This window comes from Abrus precatorius, unplaced genomic scaffold (genome assembly GCF_003935025.1).
Source record: "Abrus precatorius isolate BTA unplaced genomic scaffold, Abrus_2018 Scaffold5, whole genome shotgun sequence".
NCBI classification, from domain to species: Eukaryota; Viridiplantae; Streptophyta; class Magnoliopsida; order Fabales; family Fabaceae; genus Abrus; species Abrus precatorius.
The window spans coordinates 1881995-1898037 of NW_020874395.1; the positions used below are offsets into that span (position 1 = coordinate 1881995).

General features: G+C 29.3%; 1 protein-coding gene across 1 annotated transcript; it reads right to left on the bottom strand.

Annotated features, from left to right (window-relative positions):
• Positions 1-13841: 13841 nt before the first annotated feature.
• On the bottom strand, positions 13842-15438 carry LOC113867968 (transcription factor PRE5). The gene is made up of 2 exons (XM_027503498.1): positions 15316-15438; positions 13842-13997 (listed from the first exon to the last, which is right to left on the bottom strand). The coding sequence occupies exons 1-2, from the start codon at positions 15436-15438 to the stop codon at positions 13842-13844; spliced, it is 279 nt and encodes a 92-aa protein (XP_027359299.1).
• Positions 15439-16043: the final 605 nt, after the last annotated feature.

The following is a 16043-nucleotide window of genomic DNA, read 5'->3' on the forward strand; positions in this document are numbered from 1 at the left end:
TAAAATAGAGTTCTCCTTACTTTAAAATGAAAATTAGTAAAGAGATTTGTAAAGAATATCTCACGAAGAACAAGGCTCTTCCTACGCATTTCCAAAATAGAATATCTTTTAGAAAAGAGAAAATTGAAAATCGAAACAAATTCAGAAAGTTGGTGCTCTAAGCGACTTACTTGGAGTCGATCGGATTAGATGCCCGAGTTCGAATTCAATAAACAATCGAGGTTTGGAGGGGTTATATCTAAGGAAAGGAGGTGAGAGTTTAGAGAAAATTTAGAGGAAATGTAACTTGAAATGAAGAATGAATATTTTCATGCTAGAAATCTCTTAAATATCTTTTAGCTTGTGTGCTCTCGCTTGAGCGAGGTCATCTCCCTTGGGTGAGAAAACCAGATATAAAATTTTTCTCAATTTTCTGATATTCTCACCTGAGTGAGGGTCATTCTTGCTTGAGCGAAAAGAGATCTAAAGAGTTGGTCATTCTTCTTATGAGTCCTTGCCTGAGCAATTTCTTCTCGCCTGGACGAGAGGACAGTTGGGCAAGTCTATTCTATCTCGCCTAAGTAAGATTATCTTAAAATCATATGGTTCTGGATACTCAGTCTTATTTGAGCGAGACTCCTTGCACTAGACTTCCATCAAACACTCATCCAATCAAACTAGAACACATTATGACATTACCTAATATTTAACAATTCATCAAATAATAAATAAATAAGTAAAAAGAGAATGTTACATAAATGGTGAGAATATAATTATTTTCAAATTTGATCAAATTTGATATGAAGAATTTTTCCATCTCTTAATAATTTTATTTAATTACGTCTAAATAAAACCAGAAAAATCATGATTAAGTTAAAGCTTGTTTGTTTGTTTTTTTGAATTATTTTTTTTATTTTTAAAAGTAAAAAATAAATTCATTTATTAACATAATTTTTTTAAAAAAATTAAAAAATAAAACATAAACAAATAAGCCTTTAGTATTTAAGTGTGTGAAAATTTTATTATGATTCATATTTTTTTAGGTTTTGTTGTGTGCTTTATTAATGACTAGTTAGTAGTTCATATATATATATATATTTATTTATTTATTTATTTAAAATTATTTTAATTTATCTCTATAACCATAAATAGTGTATTAAAATAATAAAAATTTAATAAAATTATAATTATTTAAAAATATAAATTATTTTAAAATAATATATTAAATATCATAAATTTATATAACAAATATATATATATATATATATATATATATATATTTGTATAAAATTTAAAATTTATATAAAGAATTAAAAAATTATATCGATAAACATAAAAATCTACAAAGAATATAAAAGTTCAGTAAAATAATAAAAGAAAGTTAACTAATAAATTTTACCATGAAAAATGGCCTACAACTCAGCATCTATATATATGACAAGTGAAACCAAGCAACCAAATGGTTGCAAAATAATGAAAAAATGGCAAAATCATTCTCATCCCAAAGATCTTCCTCTCGTAAATAGCAATTGGTCACAAAGGGGGCCTAAAGCAGACAAATCACTATACCAAAACAATGTCTCACCATTGTAGCTTTTTGGATAGTATTCCACACAGGAGATTCCCCTTCTTGTGTTGTCTATCTTATATATTGCAGATAGAGCTTCGCAACTGGCAAACTTCATGGCATATACATGGATACATGCAAGTACCAATGAAACTAAAGTCAGCTTTGGTACCTTGTCCAAGAAACATCAAATATATAATACAATAACTCATTCTATCATACCAAATTTTAACACGTTTAAGGTTCAATTTTTTTTTCAATAATTTGTATTAATATTTATTTATTTATTTATGATACTACACACAAAAAAAGCTATTGAACCATGCGAGACAAGCACGTACAAGTGAATAATTTTTGTTTAAAAATTATTTGAGTTTCCTTCTTATTAAATAGTATGCACCAATTTACTTGTACACTTCTCAAAAGATGCCTCTCTAAAAATAAAAATACAATTACAAGGCTAAAATTCTATTTTTTTCCTAAAAACATGTCATTGTTAATCTTGGTATGTTATTGTATCTTCATGCAACTAGTTTGCATGGTTAAGTCAAACTTTTGTAGCTACCTATGCAACCCTGCTTTTGCTAAAATGTAGCTTCAGTACTAATAATGTGTCGATGGCTAATCAAAGACCCAATAATTTTTGGCACCTATTCACAAGCACGTTTCTTTTGAGGTATATGCCAATTTAAATTGGAATTATGTGAAATATCATTTTTTTTCTAATTAGTCGGCAGGAAGAAAATTACTGACAAGGTGAATTAATGAATGTAGTTAATGCATGAACGAGACAATGAGTGAGGGCAAGTGTGAATTAACAAATAAAGATAAAGTATTAAAGATAAATACTTTCAATATTTTATTTATTTAATTGTTGATTGATGTAATATTATTTTTAAAAAATAATTATTTTTTACATAATTTTAACATTTAAATAAGTAATGCATTTTAGAAACTATTAACTTATATTTTAAATAATATATCATCTGTTAAAATATGAAGAAGTATCAGTTGTTTGAAATTTTATTCACTTCATCTATTTTATAAAAATTTTAAAAATATCAATTTATTAAGTTCAATACTTAATATTAAATTACATTAACATTATAAAAGTTTTTACTCTATCATTAATCATATGATCATACATGGTCTTTTAAGATTAAAAGGCGATTAATAGTCACTCGACTATACTTTTAAAAGTTGTTTATATTTAATTTTTAATCTTGATTATTTAGATATAGAATTTAATTATTTATATTTATTATTTTTATTTCTTAATAATTAATATTCTTACTTTTCTCTTTGTAACATAAAAAATAATAGTATAATAGCAAAAAAAAATTAATAGCAACAAAATATTACTTAAAAAAATAATTATATATTTTTAATTTTAACTGTTGAAAGAAAATTTAAGATCTATATTCGTTATGCTCATTTTTTATAATAATCAAACATTTTTACTTAAGTAATTTTTCTTATAAGTGTGAGGGCGTGCATGCATATACAAGCATGCTTGTGTATGTAACAATATATAACAAATAGCTAGCCGAGCAAAATTATAATAACAAAAATGTAGAATAAATTAATAATTTTATGGCACTAAAATTGATATTCCTGAACCGAGGATATATTATAGTTGACAAATCAAACCATTGTCGTGAGCGATGATTAAAGATTGCAAGTTAAAATTATTAACGTGGTAGCTTAATGTCTTTTTTTCTAGAGAAAATATAATTTTTTTGACAAATTTTTTTTTGTTAAGTTAGATTGAGTAATAATAAGTTGTTTGTCGAGATGTACATATTGAGAGCAAAAATAATCACCAGACTTCAACAATTATAGAACTAAGATCAACTTAAAAGCAATTATTATATATGGAGAAGTATTTTCTTACATCGAATCTAAAAATTCTTATAACTAATTTGAGTCTTTTATTTAACTTAAATTTAACGAATTATAATTTACTACTTTACTAATTGTTAAATTTACGTTAAATAAAAAACTTAAATTAGATATAAGAGTTTTTAAACTTACACCGGTGTAAAACTATCTGCTTTTATATATATATATATATATATATATATATATATATATATATATATATATTCACAAGTGTGCTAATATAGCTGACATTGACATGCCCATTAATCGACAAGTTTGGCAGGGAGTAATCATCAAATATATTAGTCAAAAATGGTTGCTAATTGATATATTAATTGAGAAGTTTAGTTGTTAAGAAATATATCAGTCAAATTATTGATCAATCAATAAACAAATTAAGGAAGTGTGAAGACTAACGAAATATATTACTCTAATTGAATTTGTGTATCACCCGATTTGTTTTAATATTTCTTAAATTTTAGTGGTTATTATTTTAATAAGTTATAATAAGAAGTTACAAGTAATTAATATATAAGTTTTAAAAGTTAAAAAAAATCTTTCCTGTAATATGATATAGTATCTTGTATTTAAATATTATGATAAATAAAAATATTTTAATTTGTTTTTAAATGTAAGTCATATTAATTAAATCATATTAATATATGTGTTATTCTTTTCTTTTTGTCATAACAAGTGACTTAGAGAAAATATATTTAGATTGAGTTAAAAAAGAATTATGCTTAAAAGTATTGCTTAGAATGCAAGATTATTGTACAGAAGAAAATATAGTTTTAATTAAGTAAAAAAAAATTATGAACAACCACGTAACTACTCCCTAAATTTTAAGAATCAAAATCAAATTGATGTGTAGCGTTATATGCTTTAAGTGGCCCATTAAAGCGTTATCGAACACCATCCTATGAAGTGTTATTTGCTTTAAAAGGTTCATTAAACTATTACCCCTAATAGGAAAGATGCATGTAGTAGCATGTTTAGTTTCATCATGCATAAGAATTCATATTTATTTTAATAATATTGTTGGGGTTGTTAAAACATGATTAGAATATTGGTTGAAATATTAAGACCCTAGCCACAAATTTAGATATAGCAATAAAGAATAAATATGTCAACATAAAGTGGATAATGTCGAAATAATGTTTCAAAGTAAAGCATGACATCTCTCAAACCACTCCTTAAAATGAATATTCAATCAAAATTCTACAATCATATTCACCATTAGTCTTTTTGATTTTTTTATACCTAAATTAAACTTGTAAAAATTGTTATAAAGTAGGATAATTTTATATTTAGATTGAGTGTGTTAAGTTCAAACTGTATCAATGAAAAGCAAATGTTAAAGATTCAGGAATGATCAAATAAATACCTCAAAAGAAACATAAAAAAAATAGCTTTACATTTAGAAAAGCTAAGGCAAGTAACTTTTATGTTCATTGTCAAAATTGGTTAAGTCTTACTTATAGTTTTCACTGGTCTATTATATGAAGGTACATCCAAATGGTTAAACAAACTAATCATTCTAGAAGTAGCAGCTGGAGTATTTCGGTAAATACAAATGTTAATGATAGAACAAACTATTACTTCTAGAGATACTAGTTATTCTAAATCAAACAACAGTAGTTACTATATTACTTACATGTAAAAATATGAGTTTAATGATATTAAATGATTGATTTTGACAGTAACCTAATGTGAGGTTCAAGTTGTGAAAATACCCCTCGTTCACCAATATGTCATCCATTCTTAGTAATTACTTTTTTAATTATTTTGTCATTTTTAAAATCGATTAACAGAACTTTAGATTTTTGTTAAAAATATTTTTTTAACTAAAAAAAATAGAACAGAGGAAAAACACTTTAGAAACATTAAAAAGGGAAAAGAGTTAAAGAAATTAAAATATTAAAAGATACAATAAAAAATTATTATAAATATGATCGATTTACACTTTTTAATAGATATCATTAAAAATTTCTCAAACATAATCACCTTGACCAATATTACAAGAAATATCAACTATTTGTGATTTTAATTTACATTTCTTAAATTTTAATTTTAATTTTTTTTAATATAATTTGAATCTTCTACGCATTATCTACATGTTTTTACTGCTATTATATCTTTATTTAGACTATTAAAATCTTCTAAACTTCATCAGTTAAAGTAAATTAAATTAATTGTTCCAAAAGTTACTTTCTAAAATTGACGAGAGGATAAGCAATCAAATTCTAAAATTGTATTAAAGAAATGGTAATTATAAATAAAACATTTCACCTAAATCAATATTAATTATAATTTTTTTATTAAATGCCGTTTACACGTTTTCTTTTAGACCCATGTTATGTCTCATCACCGCCGCATGAGAAAAAAGATTCTGCTTTCTTTTGAATATTTTCCACAGATAAAGTGATGCAGCATAATCCGAACATGGGTGGGTTTCAAGGTTGATTGATTGTTAACTTATGATTTTTACATTATTAAATGTATAAAAATGTCACACCATAAAAACAATTGAAATTTTATACATTCAACCAATTAGAATTTTCAACTATTATTTAAACACTCTACAGCTCGTTTCAAAACATTTTTGTCAACGTGAGATATAACAACACTCCGCATCATTTGATTTAACATGTATGTGAATCACTAATAAATCAAATCGAAATCTATTAAAAAATGTTATCTATTTTGTAATAATAATAATAATAATAATAATGTCATTCATAAAAACAATAGCTTACTTAAAAACTTGTAAGAAAAAAAAATAAAAAGTAGGATATTGACTCAATATTTCTGCATCGTAATATTAATTTAAAGTTATTTTTTTAGCAATTCCATTTGATAGAATTATGTTGTATGGAATAATTTTTGTTTTTTCTTATAATATTATTTACTTTTTCATTTTTTTCCTTTTTAATATAAGAGATCCAGAACTGCAGGCTGCAGTTTTGGATTCGCTTAAGTGAAAAAATTTTTACTTAAGCGAATTTTGGTAAAAAGGTAAATTTTGCTTAAGTCAGAAAAATTCACTTAAGTGAATTTAAAAAATACACTTAAGTGAATCCAGATTTGCTTAAGTGAATACAGATTTGCTTAAACAAAAATACGCAGGAAGAAGAAGATGCTTCTTTCTCTCTTTTATTTCGGTTCTCTCTCTTCTCCTCTCCTTTCAATCCAGTCATCCTCTTCCTCCCTCCTTCTCACTCAGTCTCTTTTTTTCTTCCCCTTCCCCATCTCTTCTTTCTTCAGCCCACCCAGTCTTCTTCCCCCTTTTTCCTTATCTAGTTCGCCTCACCTCCCCTCCCCTTCACCCCCACTCATCCCCCTTCCCTTCTCTCCTCGTCTAACCTTTTTTACTTCCCTCTATTAGTCTTCTCCTGCTCTCCCTCTCTCTTGTACTCTTGCCCTCATCTCTGATCTCCCTCTCAACCTCCCTTTTTCTTTTCTTCTTCTGATTTTTTTGCTACTCTTTCTAAATTCGCTTAAGCGAATTTTTCTGGTTTAAGCCAAATTAGCTTAAGCGAATTTATTTTAACTTAATCCAAAATCACTTTTTACCAAAATTTGCTTAAGCGAATCCAAAATTGCAACCTGCAGTTCTAGCCATAACTGCAGGCGATCCGAATCTTAATAAAGCAGGAAAGTATAAACATTTTTCTTTTAAATAATTAGTCAAATTCCTTGTCAGGCTGTAACATACAAAATGATTTATCTATATCTCTAAATTTTACTTAAGCCTTTAAAGATAATTACTTTTTTTTTAAAAATGCACAATTATTTTCTCAAAATAAATACATATTTAGATTAAAAATTGCTTTTAAAACAAGATTTTTAAAAATTAAAAATTTATTTTAAAAAATAAATCAAAATAAGTTAAACCGAACCAAACACGTAATAAATTTTTCTCCACTACATGCTTAGCCTCATAAGCTCCTCTCGACTTTAGAACTCTAGCCTCAAGGTGTCATGTTATGGAAAATAGATTTTCTCCATTTTTTTAGAAATTAACTCAATTATGAATATTAAAAATTTTGAAAGCATTAATAATTTTAAATAAAAATTATATTATAATTGTTAGTCAAAGCAGTTATTTTTTTTTATTTTTCACATTTGTAATAAACTCGATTCTTCAGGGATAGTTATTTTGAATTCTCATGCACGAGCCATGAAATTTGGCATTTCTGTTTTTACTTATATACGTGTAAAAGATTATAAATAGCCTGATGCTCATTTCAAGAAATATGAATTATCTATTCTCCCTAGTTTACATGTTATTGCATTTCAGTTTCTATATCTAGTATCAGAGCTCCGCAAGGGGCCTGATAGTGAGTGAAAAGTATGTGTAAGTCTACAAACAAAATGTTAAAAAAGTTCGTACAACTAGCTATTCCAAAATTTGACGGCCATTATGATCATTGGTCAATGATGATGGAAAAATTTTTGTGAAGCAAAGAGCTATGGAGTCTTGTAGACAAAGGGATACCGTTGCTGGTAACTGGGACTGCACCAACGAGTGACGCACAGAGAAAAAGTGTGGAGGAAGCAAAGCTCAAGGATTTAAAGGTTAAGAATTTCTTATTCCAGGTTATTGATAGAGAAATTCTGGAGACAATTCTTGACAAAGAGACTTCTAAGGCAATCTGGGTGACACAGTGGCAGAAGTACCAAGGTTCCACAAAGGTAAAAAGGGCATAACTTCAAGCGCTAAGAAGGGAGTTTGAGCTGCTTGCCATGAAAGAAAGAGAGAAGGTGGATACCTTTCTGGGAAGAACCCTCAGTGTGGTGAACAAAATGAAATCAAATGGTGAAAACATGGAGCAAAGTATGGTGGTCAGTAAGATACTTAGATCATTGACTTCTAAATTCAATTATGTTGCATGTTCGATAGAGGAGTCCAATGATTTAAGCATCTTAACTCTTGATGAACTCCATAGAAGTCTTCTAGTTCATGAACAAATGATGCAGGAACATTCAGTGGAGGAACAGGTGTTGAAAGTTGTTCATGATGACCGTTCTGGATGAGGACGAGGAGGAAGAGCCTCCTCTAGAGGTGGAGGAGGAAGAGGACGTGAAAGGCGATCCTTGAACAAAGAAATTATTGAATGCTTCAAGTGTCATAAGCTTGGACATTTTCAATATGAATGTCCAAAATGGGAGAAAAAGGCAAACTATGCAAGAAGAGGAACTTTTGTTGATGTCACATATGGAGCTGCACCAACCGAGCAAAAGGAGGCCTAGTTCTTGGATTAAGGATGTAGCAACCACATGACAGGAAACAAAGGTTAGTTTTCTAATTTAGAATAAGGTCTTTGCAAAACTATGAAATTAGGAAATGACATAACAATGGACGTGGTAGCAAAAGGAAGTGTAAGAATGCAAGTTAATGGTGTTACTCAAGTAATTTCAGACGTCTACTTTGTTCCTGAGCTTAAGAATAATTTGCTTAGCCTAGGACAACTTCAAGAAAAAGGATTGACAATTTTGATTCAGAATGGAACATGTAAAGTATTTCACTCTAAGAAGGGTTTAATCATGCAAATTAATATGAGTGGAAATATGATGTTTTATGTGTTAGCCACTGCAGCACCAAAGGAGACCATGTGTCTTCAAACGGAGCTAGAGACAGAAAAAGAGGTTCACTTGTGGCACTACTAGTTTGGACACCTTAATCACAAGGGACTCAGCATACTTTTGCAAAAACAATTGGTAACGGGCTTACCAAATCTGAATTTACCAAAGAAGACTTGCATCACCTGCTTAATTGGAAAACAACACAGAAAATCAATCCCAAAACAAGGCACGTGGAGAGCCTCAAAGAAACTACAACTTGTGTATGCTGACATATGTGGTCCTTTCAAACCTTCCTCAAACAGCAATAAGAGATATATCTTAAGCTTTATAGATGACTTCACACTTAAAGCTTGAGTTTATTTCTTACATGAGAAATCTGAAGCATTCCAACACTTCAAGAACTACAAAATTAGTGTTGAAAAAGAAGTTGGTGAACACATTGCTTGTTTGCGAACATATCGAGATAGTGAATTCACCTCACATGAGTTTGATGAATTCTGCAAAACTCAAGGCATTAGAAGGCAATTAACAGCAGCTTATAGTCCTCAGCAAAACGGAGTTGTTGAGAGGAAAAATAGGACAATCATGAATGGTGTGAGGGCTACATTAAACGAAAGGCAAGTTTCGAAGGTGTTTTGGCCAAAAGCTGTGAAATGGTGTATGCATGTACAGAATCGAAGTCCAACTTCAGCAATAGAAAATACAACTCCTGAAGAAGCATGGAGCAATGTGAAGCCTACGGTGGCATATTTTTTAGTCTTCGGGTGTGTGGCTCATGTTCATATACTAGATCAAAGAAGAACCAAACTTAAAGATAAGAGTAAGATGTGTGTTTTCTTAAGAATCAGTGATGAATCAAAAGCTTACAGATTATTTGATCTTGTTTCCAAGAAAATCATTGTAAGCAAAGATGTGGCGTTTGAAGAAGAGAAAAGCTGGGATTGGGATAGAACTGATGAAGAAAGGAAAGTTGATGTCTTAGTATGTGAAGAGGAAGCAAATAATCTTAAAAAAGAAGAAGTTGAGCAGGAAGAAGAAGCTGCGTAAGAAGATGGTGGCAGCAGCCCAAGTGGAATCAGATCACCCACAAGTGAGGAAACCAACACTGATCAAGAAAGTTCAGATCAAGGGAGGGCCACAAGAGTTAGAAAAGAACCAATATGGATGACAGATTATGTGACAGGGGGTGATTTGGATGCAGAAAATCTCATGATGTTGATGACTGAAAGCAAAAATGATCCACTTTCCTTCGAAGAAGCACACAGAAGCATAAAATGGCAAGAAGCAATGAAGGTTGAGATGGAAGCTATAGAGAAGAACAACACATGGGAGCTAACGGATCCACCAAAAGAAGTCAAGCCAATTGGAGTTAAGTAGGTTTTCAAAACCAAACTCAACGAAAGTGAAGAAGTAGAAAAGTACAAAGTAAGATTAGTGGCAAAAAGATATACACAATGATATGGAATAGACTACACAGAAGTTTTTGCACCAGTGGCTAGACTTGATACGGTACGTATAATTCTTGCACTCATAGCTCAACATGAATGGGAAATATTCCAACTTGACGTGAAGAGTGCATTCCTGTATGGAGAACTTGAAAAAGAAGTTTTCATTGAACAGCCAGAAGGGTTTATCAAAAAGGAAAAAGAAGACAAGGTTTACAGATTGAAAAAGGCATTGTATGGCCTTAAACAAACACCAAGGACTTGGTACAGCAAGATAGAAGCATATTTCACGCTTAAAGGATTTGAAAAATGCTCCAGCGAGCATACATTGTTTACCAAGAAAGAAGGAGATAACACACTTATTGTTAGTCTTTATGTAGATGATCTCATTTTTACTTGAGGCAATAAGAGTATGTGTGATAAATTCAAAAGCTTAATGATGAAAGAATTTGATATGTCTGACTTGGGAAGGATGAAATATTTTTTGGGAATTGAAGTTATACAGAATGAAGCTGGAATATTTATCTATCAAAGAAGATATGCTCGAGAAGTCGTTGAAAGATTCGGGATGGGGAGCAGCAACTCCGTGAAAAATCTTATTATTCCCGGAACACGATTATCAAAAGATGAGGCAGGAGATGAAGTAGATGTCACTATGTTTAAACAAGCGGTTGGAAGTCTTATGTACCTGACAGCTACTCGACCAGATCTAACGTATGGAGTAAGCTTGATCAGTAGATTCATGGCCAATCTAAAGTCATCTCATTGGCTTGCAGCAAAAAGGATTTTAAGGTATATAAAAGGAACCACTGAATTTGGCATACTCTACAAAAGAGGCAGCAGAAATGCAGGTCTTGTATCTTATACAGATAACAACTATTCTGGAGATTTGGATGATCAGAAAAACACTTCAGGTTTTGCTTTCATTATGGGATCTGGAGCAATTTCATGGGTCTAAAAAAAAAAACAGCCAGTAGTGAGCCTATCAACTACATAAGCTGAATACATTGTTGTTGCGCTTTGTGCTTGTCAATGTATTTGGCTTAGGAGAATATTGGAGCAACTTGGAGCTGCCAAAAAAGGAAGTACAAAAATTCTTTGTGACAACAACTATTCAGTTGTCCAAAAACTTTGTTTTCCATGGACGCAACAAACACATTGGAATGAGATTTCATTTTCTCAAAGATTTAGTAAATGATGGAACTGTGAAGCTAAGTTTTTGTAGCTCTGAAGAGCAGATTGCAGACATAATGACAAAGCTGCTCAAATTGGAACAATTTGTGAAACTTCGTGGGATGCTTGGAGTAATTAATGTAGCTGAAGTTTAAGCTCAATGCAAATTATTAGCCTAAGGGAGGGAATGTTAGTTAAAGCAATTGTTTTTTTCTTTTTTTTGTTTTTCACGTTTGTAATAAACTCGATTCTTCAAGGATAGTTATTTTAAATTCCCATGCACGAGCCATGAAATTTGGCATTTCTATTTTGTATTCTATTTTTACTTCAGTACGTGTAAAAGGCTATAAATAGCTTGATGCTCATTTCAAGAAATACAAATTATATATTCTCATTGCATTTCAGTTTCTACAATAATGATATTAATAGTTAAATGAAGAAATGATGAATAACAAAACAAAAAAAAAAAGAGCTAGACTCCATATTACGTGATGAGTTGACATCTTTTGGCTTAAATTTTGTATTAGCCTCGTGGTAGATATTACAGCTTTTAGGATTTTTTTTGTATTTTAAATAATTTGGGTATCTTTTATAATTAATTAATGATTTTTCTTACAAAAATTATTTAATTTTTTTAAGTTTTTATTTCAATTATATAAATGTTTGGTCTTTTAGTTTTTTAAAACTAAATAAATCCTTCTAACATTAAAATGAAGCATTTGTTTTTAGTTTACCTAAATTTTTTATAATTTTTTACTCAAAATATTTAATAATCGAATTAATTAAAGCATTTCCTACAGCAAAATTGTTAGTCAAAATATAAATTAGACCCAAAATAAAAAAAATTAAAATTTCATTTTCAAACTTAAATTTCGTATTTTATATATTTTTAAAAATGTAATCAAGTCTTATTCATTTTTATTATAAGCATTTAAAATGATTTATATCACAAATCTTGGCATATTAGATAAAAATAATAATTTAAGAATTTAAAATGAAAAAATAAAAAAAATTCTTTTTAAAGTTAAAATATTGATTAATTTTTAAAAAATTATACGTAATTTAAATTAAAGATACAGAAAGTGTAATTCAAACTTAAAAAAAATAAAATTCTGGCCTTTAGAACCTAGAAAAAGAAACATGAGAATCTTTAACAAGGACATAATGTCATACATAGGGATAGTTTTGAAAGAAAAACAAAAGGAGGCAACAAATATATTATAAAAAAAAACCTAATGTAGGACTTGACACATCTATAGAAAATTAATTATTAAAACTTATAAATTATAGTACAAAAAAAATAAATAATTTGTATAATACTATCCAAAATCATGTTAGGCAAAAGGAAACTTGAGCACGCTTCCTTGAGTAACCGCTACTTTCCAAACTTTTTAACCTTTTACCGATAAGACCAAGACACTTTTGGGTTTGTGTCTCAACTTCTTGTCTCTTTCTGAATACAAAATTTGAAGATCTCTCTCTATTATATTAGCAACTATCCAACATTGAGATCAAATCACTTTCACGTCGAACACTTTCAGTCTGAACTTATTTATAAATTGACATCTTGTAGAAACTTGAACTCAACTTTGCCGACAAACTCCGAGTAATATAATTATTCACATCAATATAACGTTCATGTTATACCCTCCATTAACATTTTTTATTTCAACTCCTTCTACATTTCTTAAGTCATTAAAATTACCCACCCTCAATAAAAGTAGACAGATAAAATAAATTTATACATCTTAAGCTATGAAATTTTTTTAAAAAAGTATATTTTATTTTTTATTTTTATATTTTAAAAATATTTGTTAAGAATTTTATTAAAATTAGCCAAAGTTTATTCCAATAACTTTTTCAATTTAAAAGAAACTAGTTTTGAAAGTCAAGACAGAAGAATAGCTTGGTGCAAACCGAAAAAAACTAACAACCTCAATAAATTTAGCAATTAATTAATACATTTTGGCCATCTATAAATGTGGCATGCATATATTAAAATATAGCATTATAGCTATAATACAAAGTCCTTAAATTTTATTACAAAACATTTCTTACAAGTGCACCATACCTGCCATATATATTGGAGGTACGCACCTCAAACTGCACTCTAGCTAGCCCACCTAAGAAGAAGAAATTAATACACTCTTATATATATATATATATATATATATCCTCTTGGATATAGGGAAATTAGATTACTTGCTAGCTTATTGGTTAATTAGGCTCCTAATGATAGCAGCCTCAGGACTATCAGCATCAATTGTAGCCAACAACTGAGACAACCGTTCGCTTAAATCATCCACCTCCCTGTGTAAGCTTCTGATGTAGTTACAGGTCTCTTGTAGGACCTTAGATGCCGATACCTGAAAACCAGAAGTCAATATCTCAATTTAGCTATTAGCCACTTTCTTCTTCTCCAATTGTTCAGTTTCACAAATACTTATGAAAATATAAATAATAAACAAAATTTATCATATAAGTTAAAGTATGTGTTTTAGGACTATGTTAAAAAATTGTAATATAAATTCAATGCAAATATCAATAAACTTTTAAAAGCAAATCCAAACACTATAAAAGTTAATTTATATTTAAAAAAGTTGAATAGAAAACTTTAAGTATATGTGTGTGTGTGTGTGTGTGTTAATTTTAACTAATAAGAAATTTTTTATTTTATATTCGTATTTGTTATCGCTTATAATTACTTATATCATATATCACTTATAATTACTTATCGGTCAAACTAATCTATAATTCTATCTATATATATTTACACACACTGTACTAGTGAGAAGGAAGAAGCAGGTGGTGAGGCAAGTGTTGATGACTGGTACATTACTTCGCCAATATATTTCTGTACTATGTAATCCTATTCAAAGACCATACAGGAAGGTTCGTTTCACGAATTGGTCTAAATTATCCACATGACTGTTAGGGTGCACAGACCTTTTTTCTTTTTAAAGTCTTTTTCTTTCTGGGGTTCTGCGTTACTTTTATACACACACACACACACTTTTTCATAATGTTTTAGTTAGAGAAAAAAAAAAATAGAACATGTATCAAGACATTATTTTATTATTAAAATGAAATATCATAAAAGCAATTAATGCGTTAAGAAGGACGTAAAAATCACATTTCTCTTTATCATCGTGGTATATATTTTTATCATTCAAAACTACATATATGTTATATATACGAGTCAATGTGAACCCTTTGACGTCTATAGAGATCTGCATAGAATTTGGAACTATGCCCTTGATATATGGGTCAAATTCAGACTACATCCCTTGACTATATACTATTAATTATTATAATAATATGGCTTACATGTGCTACTCGAGTCATGCCATTATGTTAGTCAGAGATCAGATTCTTCCTACACTACTTGGCAGCAACAAACAAAACAGCAACAACATTCCATTGCCACTATTTTCTGTTAATTTGTGGTTTTACCTATAGCTCTTGCTTGATCACCCTATGTGAAGAAACTATATAGTATGTATAAATTATATTTCAACTATATAAATCTAGCTTAATTTAGCCTAAGCAATGTTAAGGAAGACTTTGAACTTTTAAAGCAAATCATGAACGATAATATTATTATTACAATTATCATCCATCGTTATTATTATAATATATATGTTTTAAGAAGCTAGCTAGAGAGAGAGTTTTGAAATAATATACCTTGTCAGAACGCCTATCACGAATCTCAGGAACAAGTTGACGCAACTTGGAAACAAGTTCGATGATTTGGTCATCAGAGATCCTTGTAGACGCAGATTGTTGCCTGGACCTTCGGCTAGACATGTTCTTAGAATAGATAGATGTAATTGTGTATAGTAATTATTACTAGCTAGTAGCTGCTTCAGTTCAGTGTGATATACAAATATTACAACAACCACTACAAGCAGAGTTAACAAAGAAGATGGAAGTGAAGAAGGGGAATAAAAATGGGTTTTGATTTGGGAAGTAACAAACAAAAGACAAGCTATATAATATGGAAGGATCAAGAGGAGAAGAAGGAGGGAGAGAAGGGCTATACTATACTAGTGTTTGGATACAAGCTAGGTATGCAGAAATGGAGAAAATGATAAGAGAGATATAAAGAGAAGGAAAGGACCACACAAAAGAAGAGTGAGAAATGGAGGAAGAGAGAGAGAGAGAGAGAGTACAATAACAAAGACAGTGATGTTGGATGTGAAGAAAACAATTGCATTGGGAAAGTAGTGGCCTATGCTTTGTGTTTAATTAAAAGAAAATATTTTTATATCACTAAAAAGATATTTTTAATTGTTTTTTTATATATAAGATATATTTTTAATTAAGATGTTGATATATAAATAACAATATACAGTATATTAATTTTTAGTGACTTAAATAATAAAAGTGTTAATTGAAATGCAAAGAAAGGA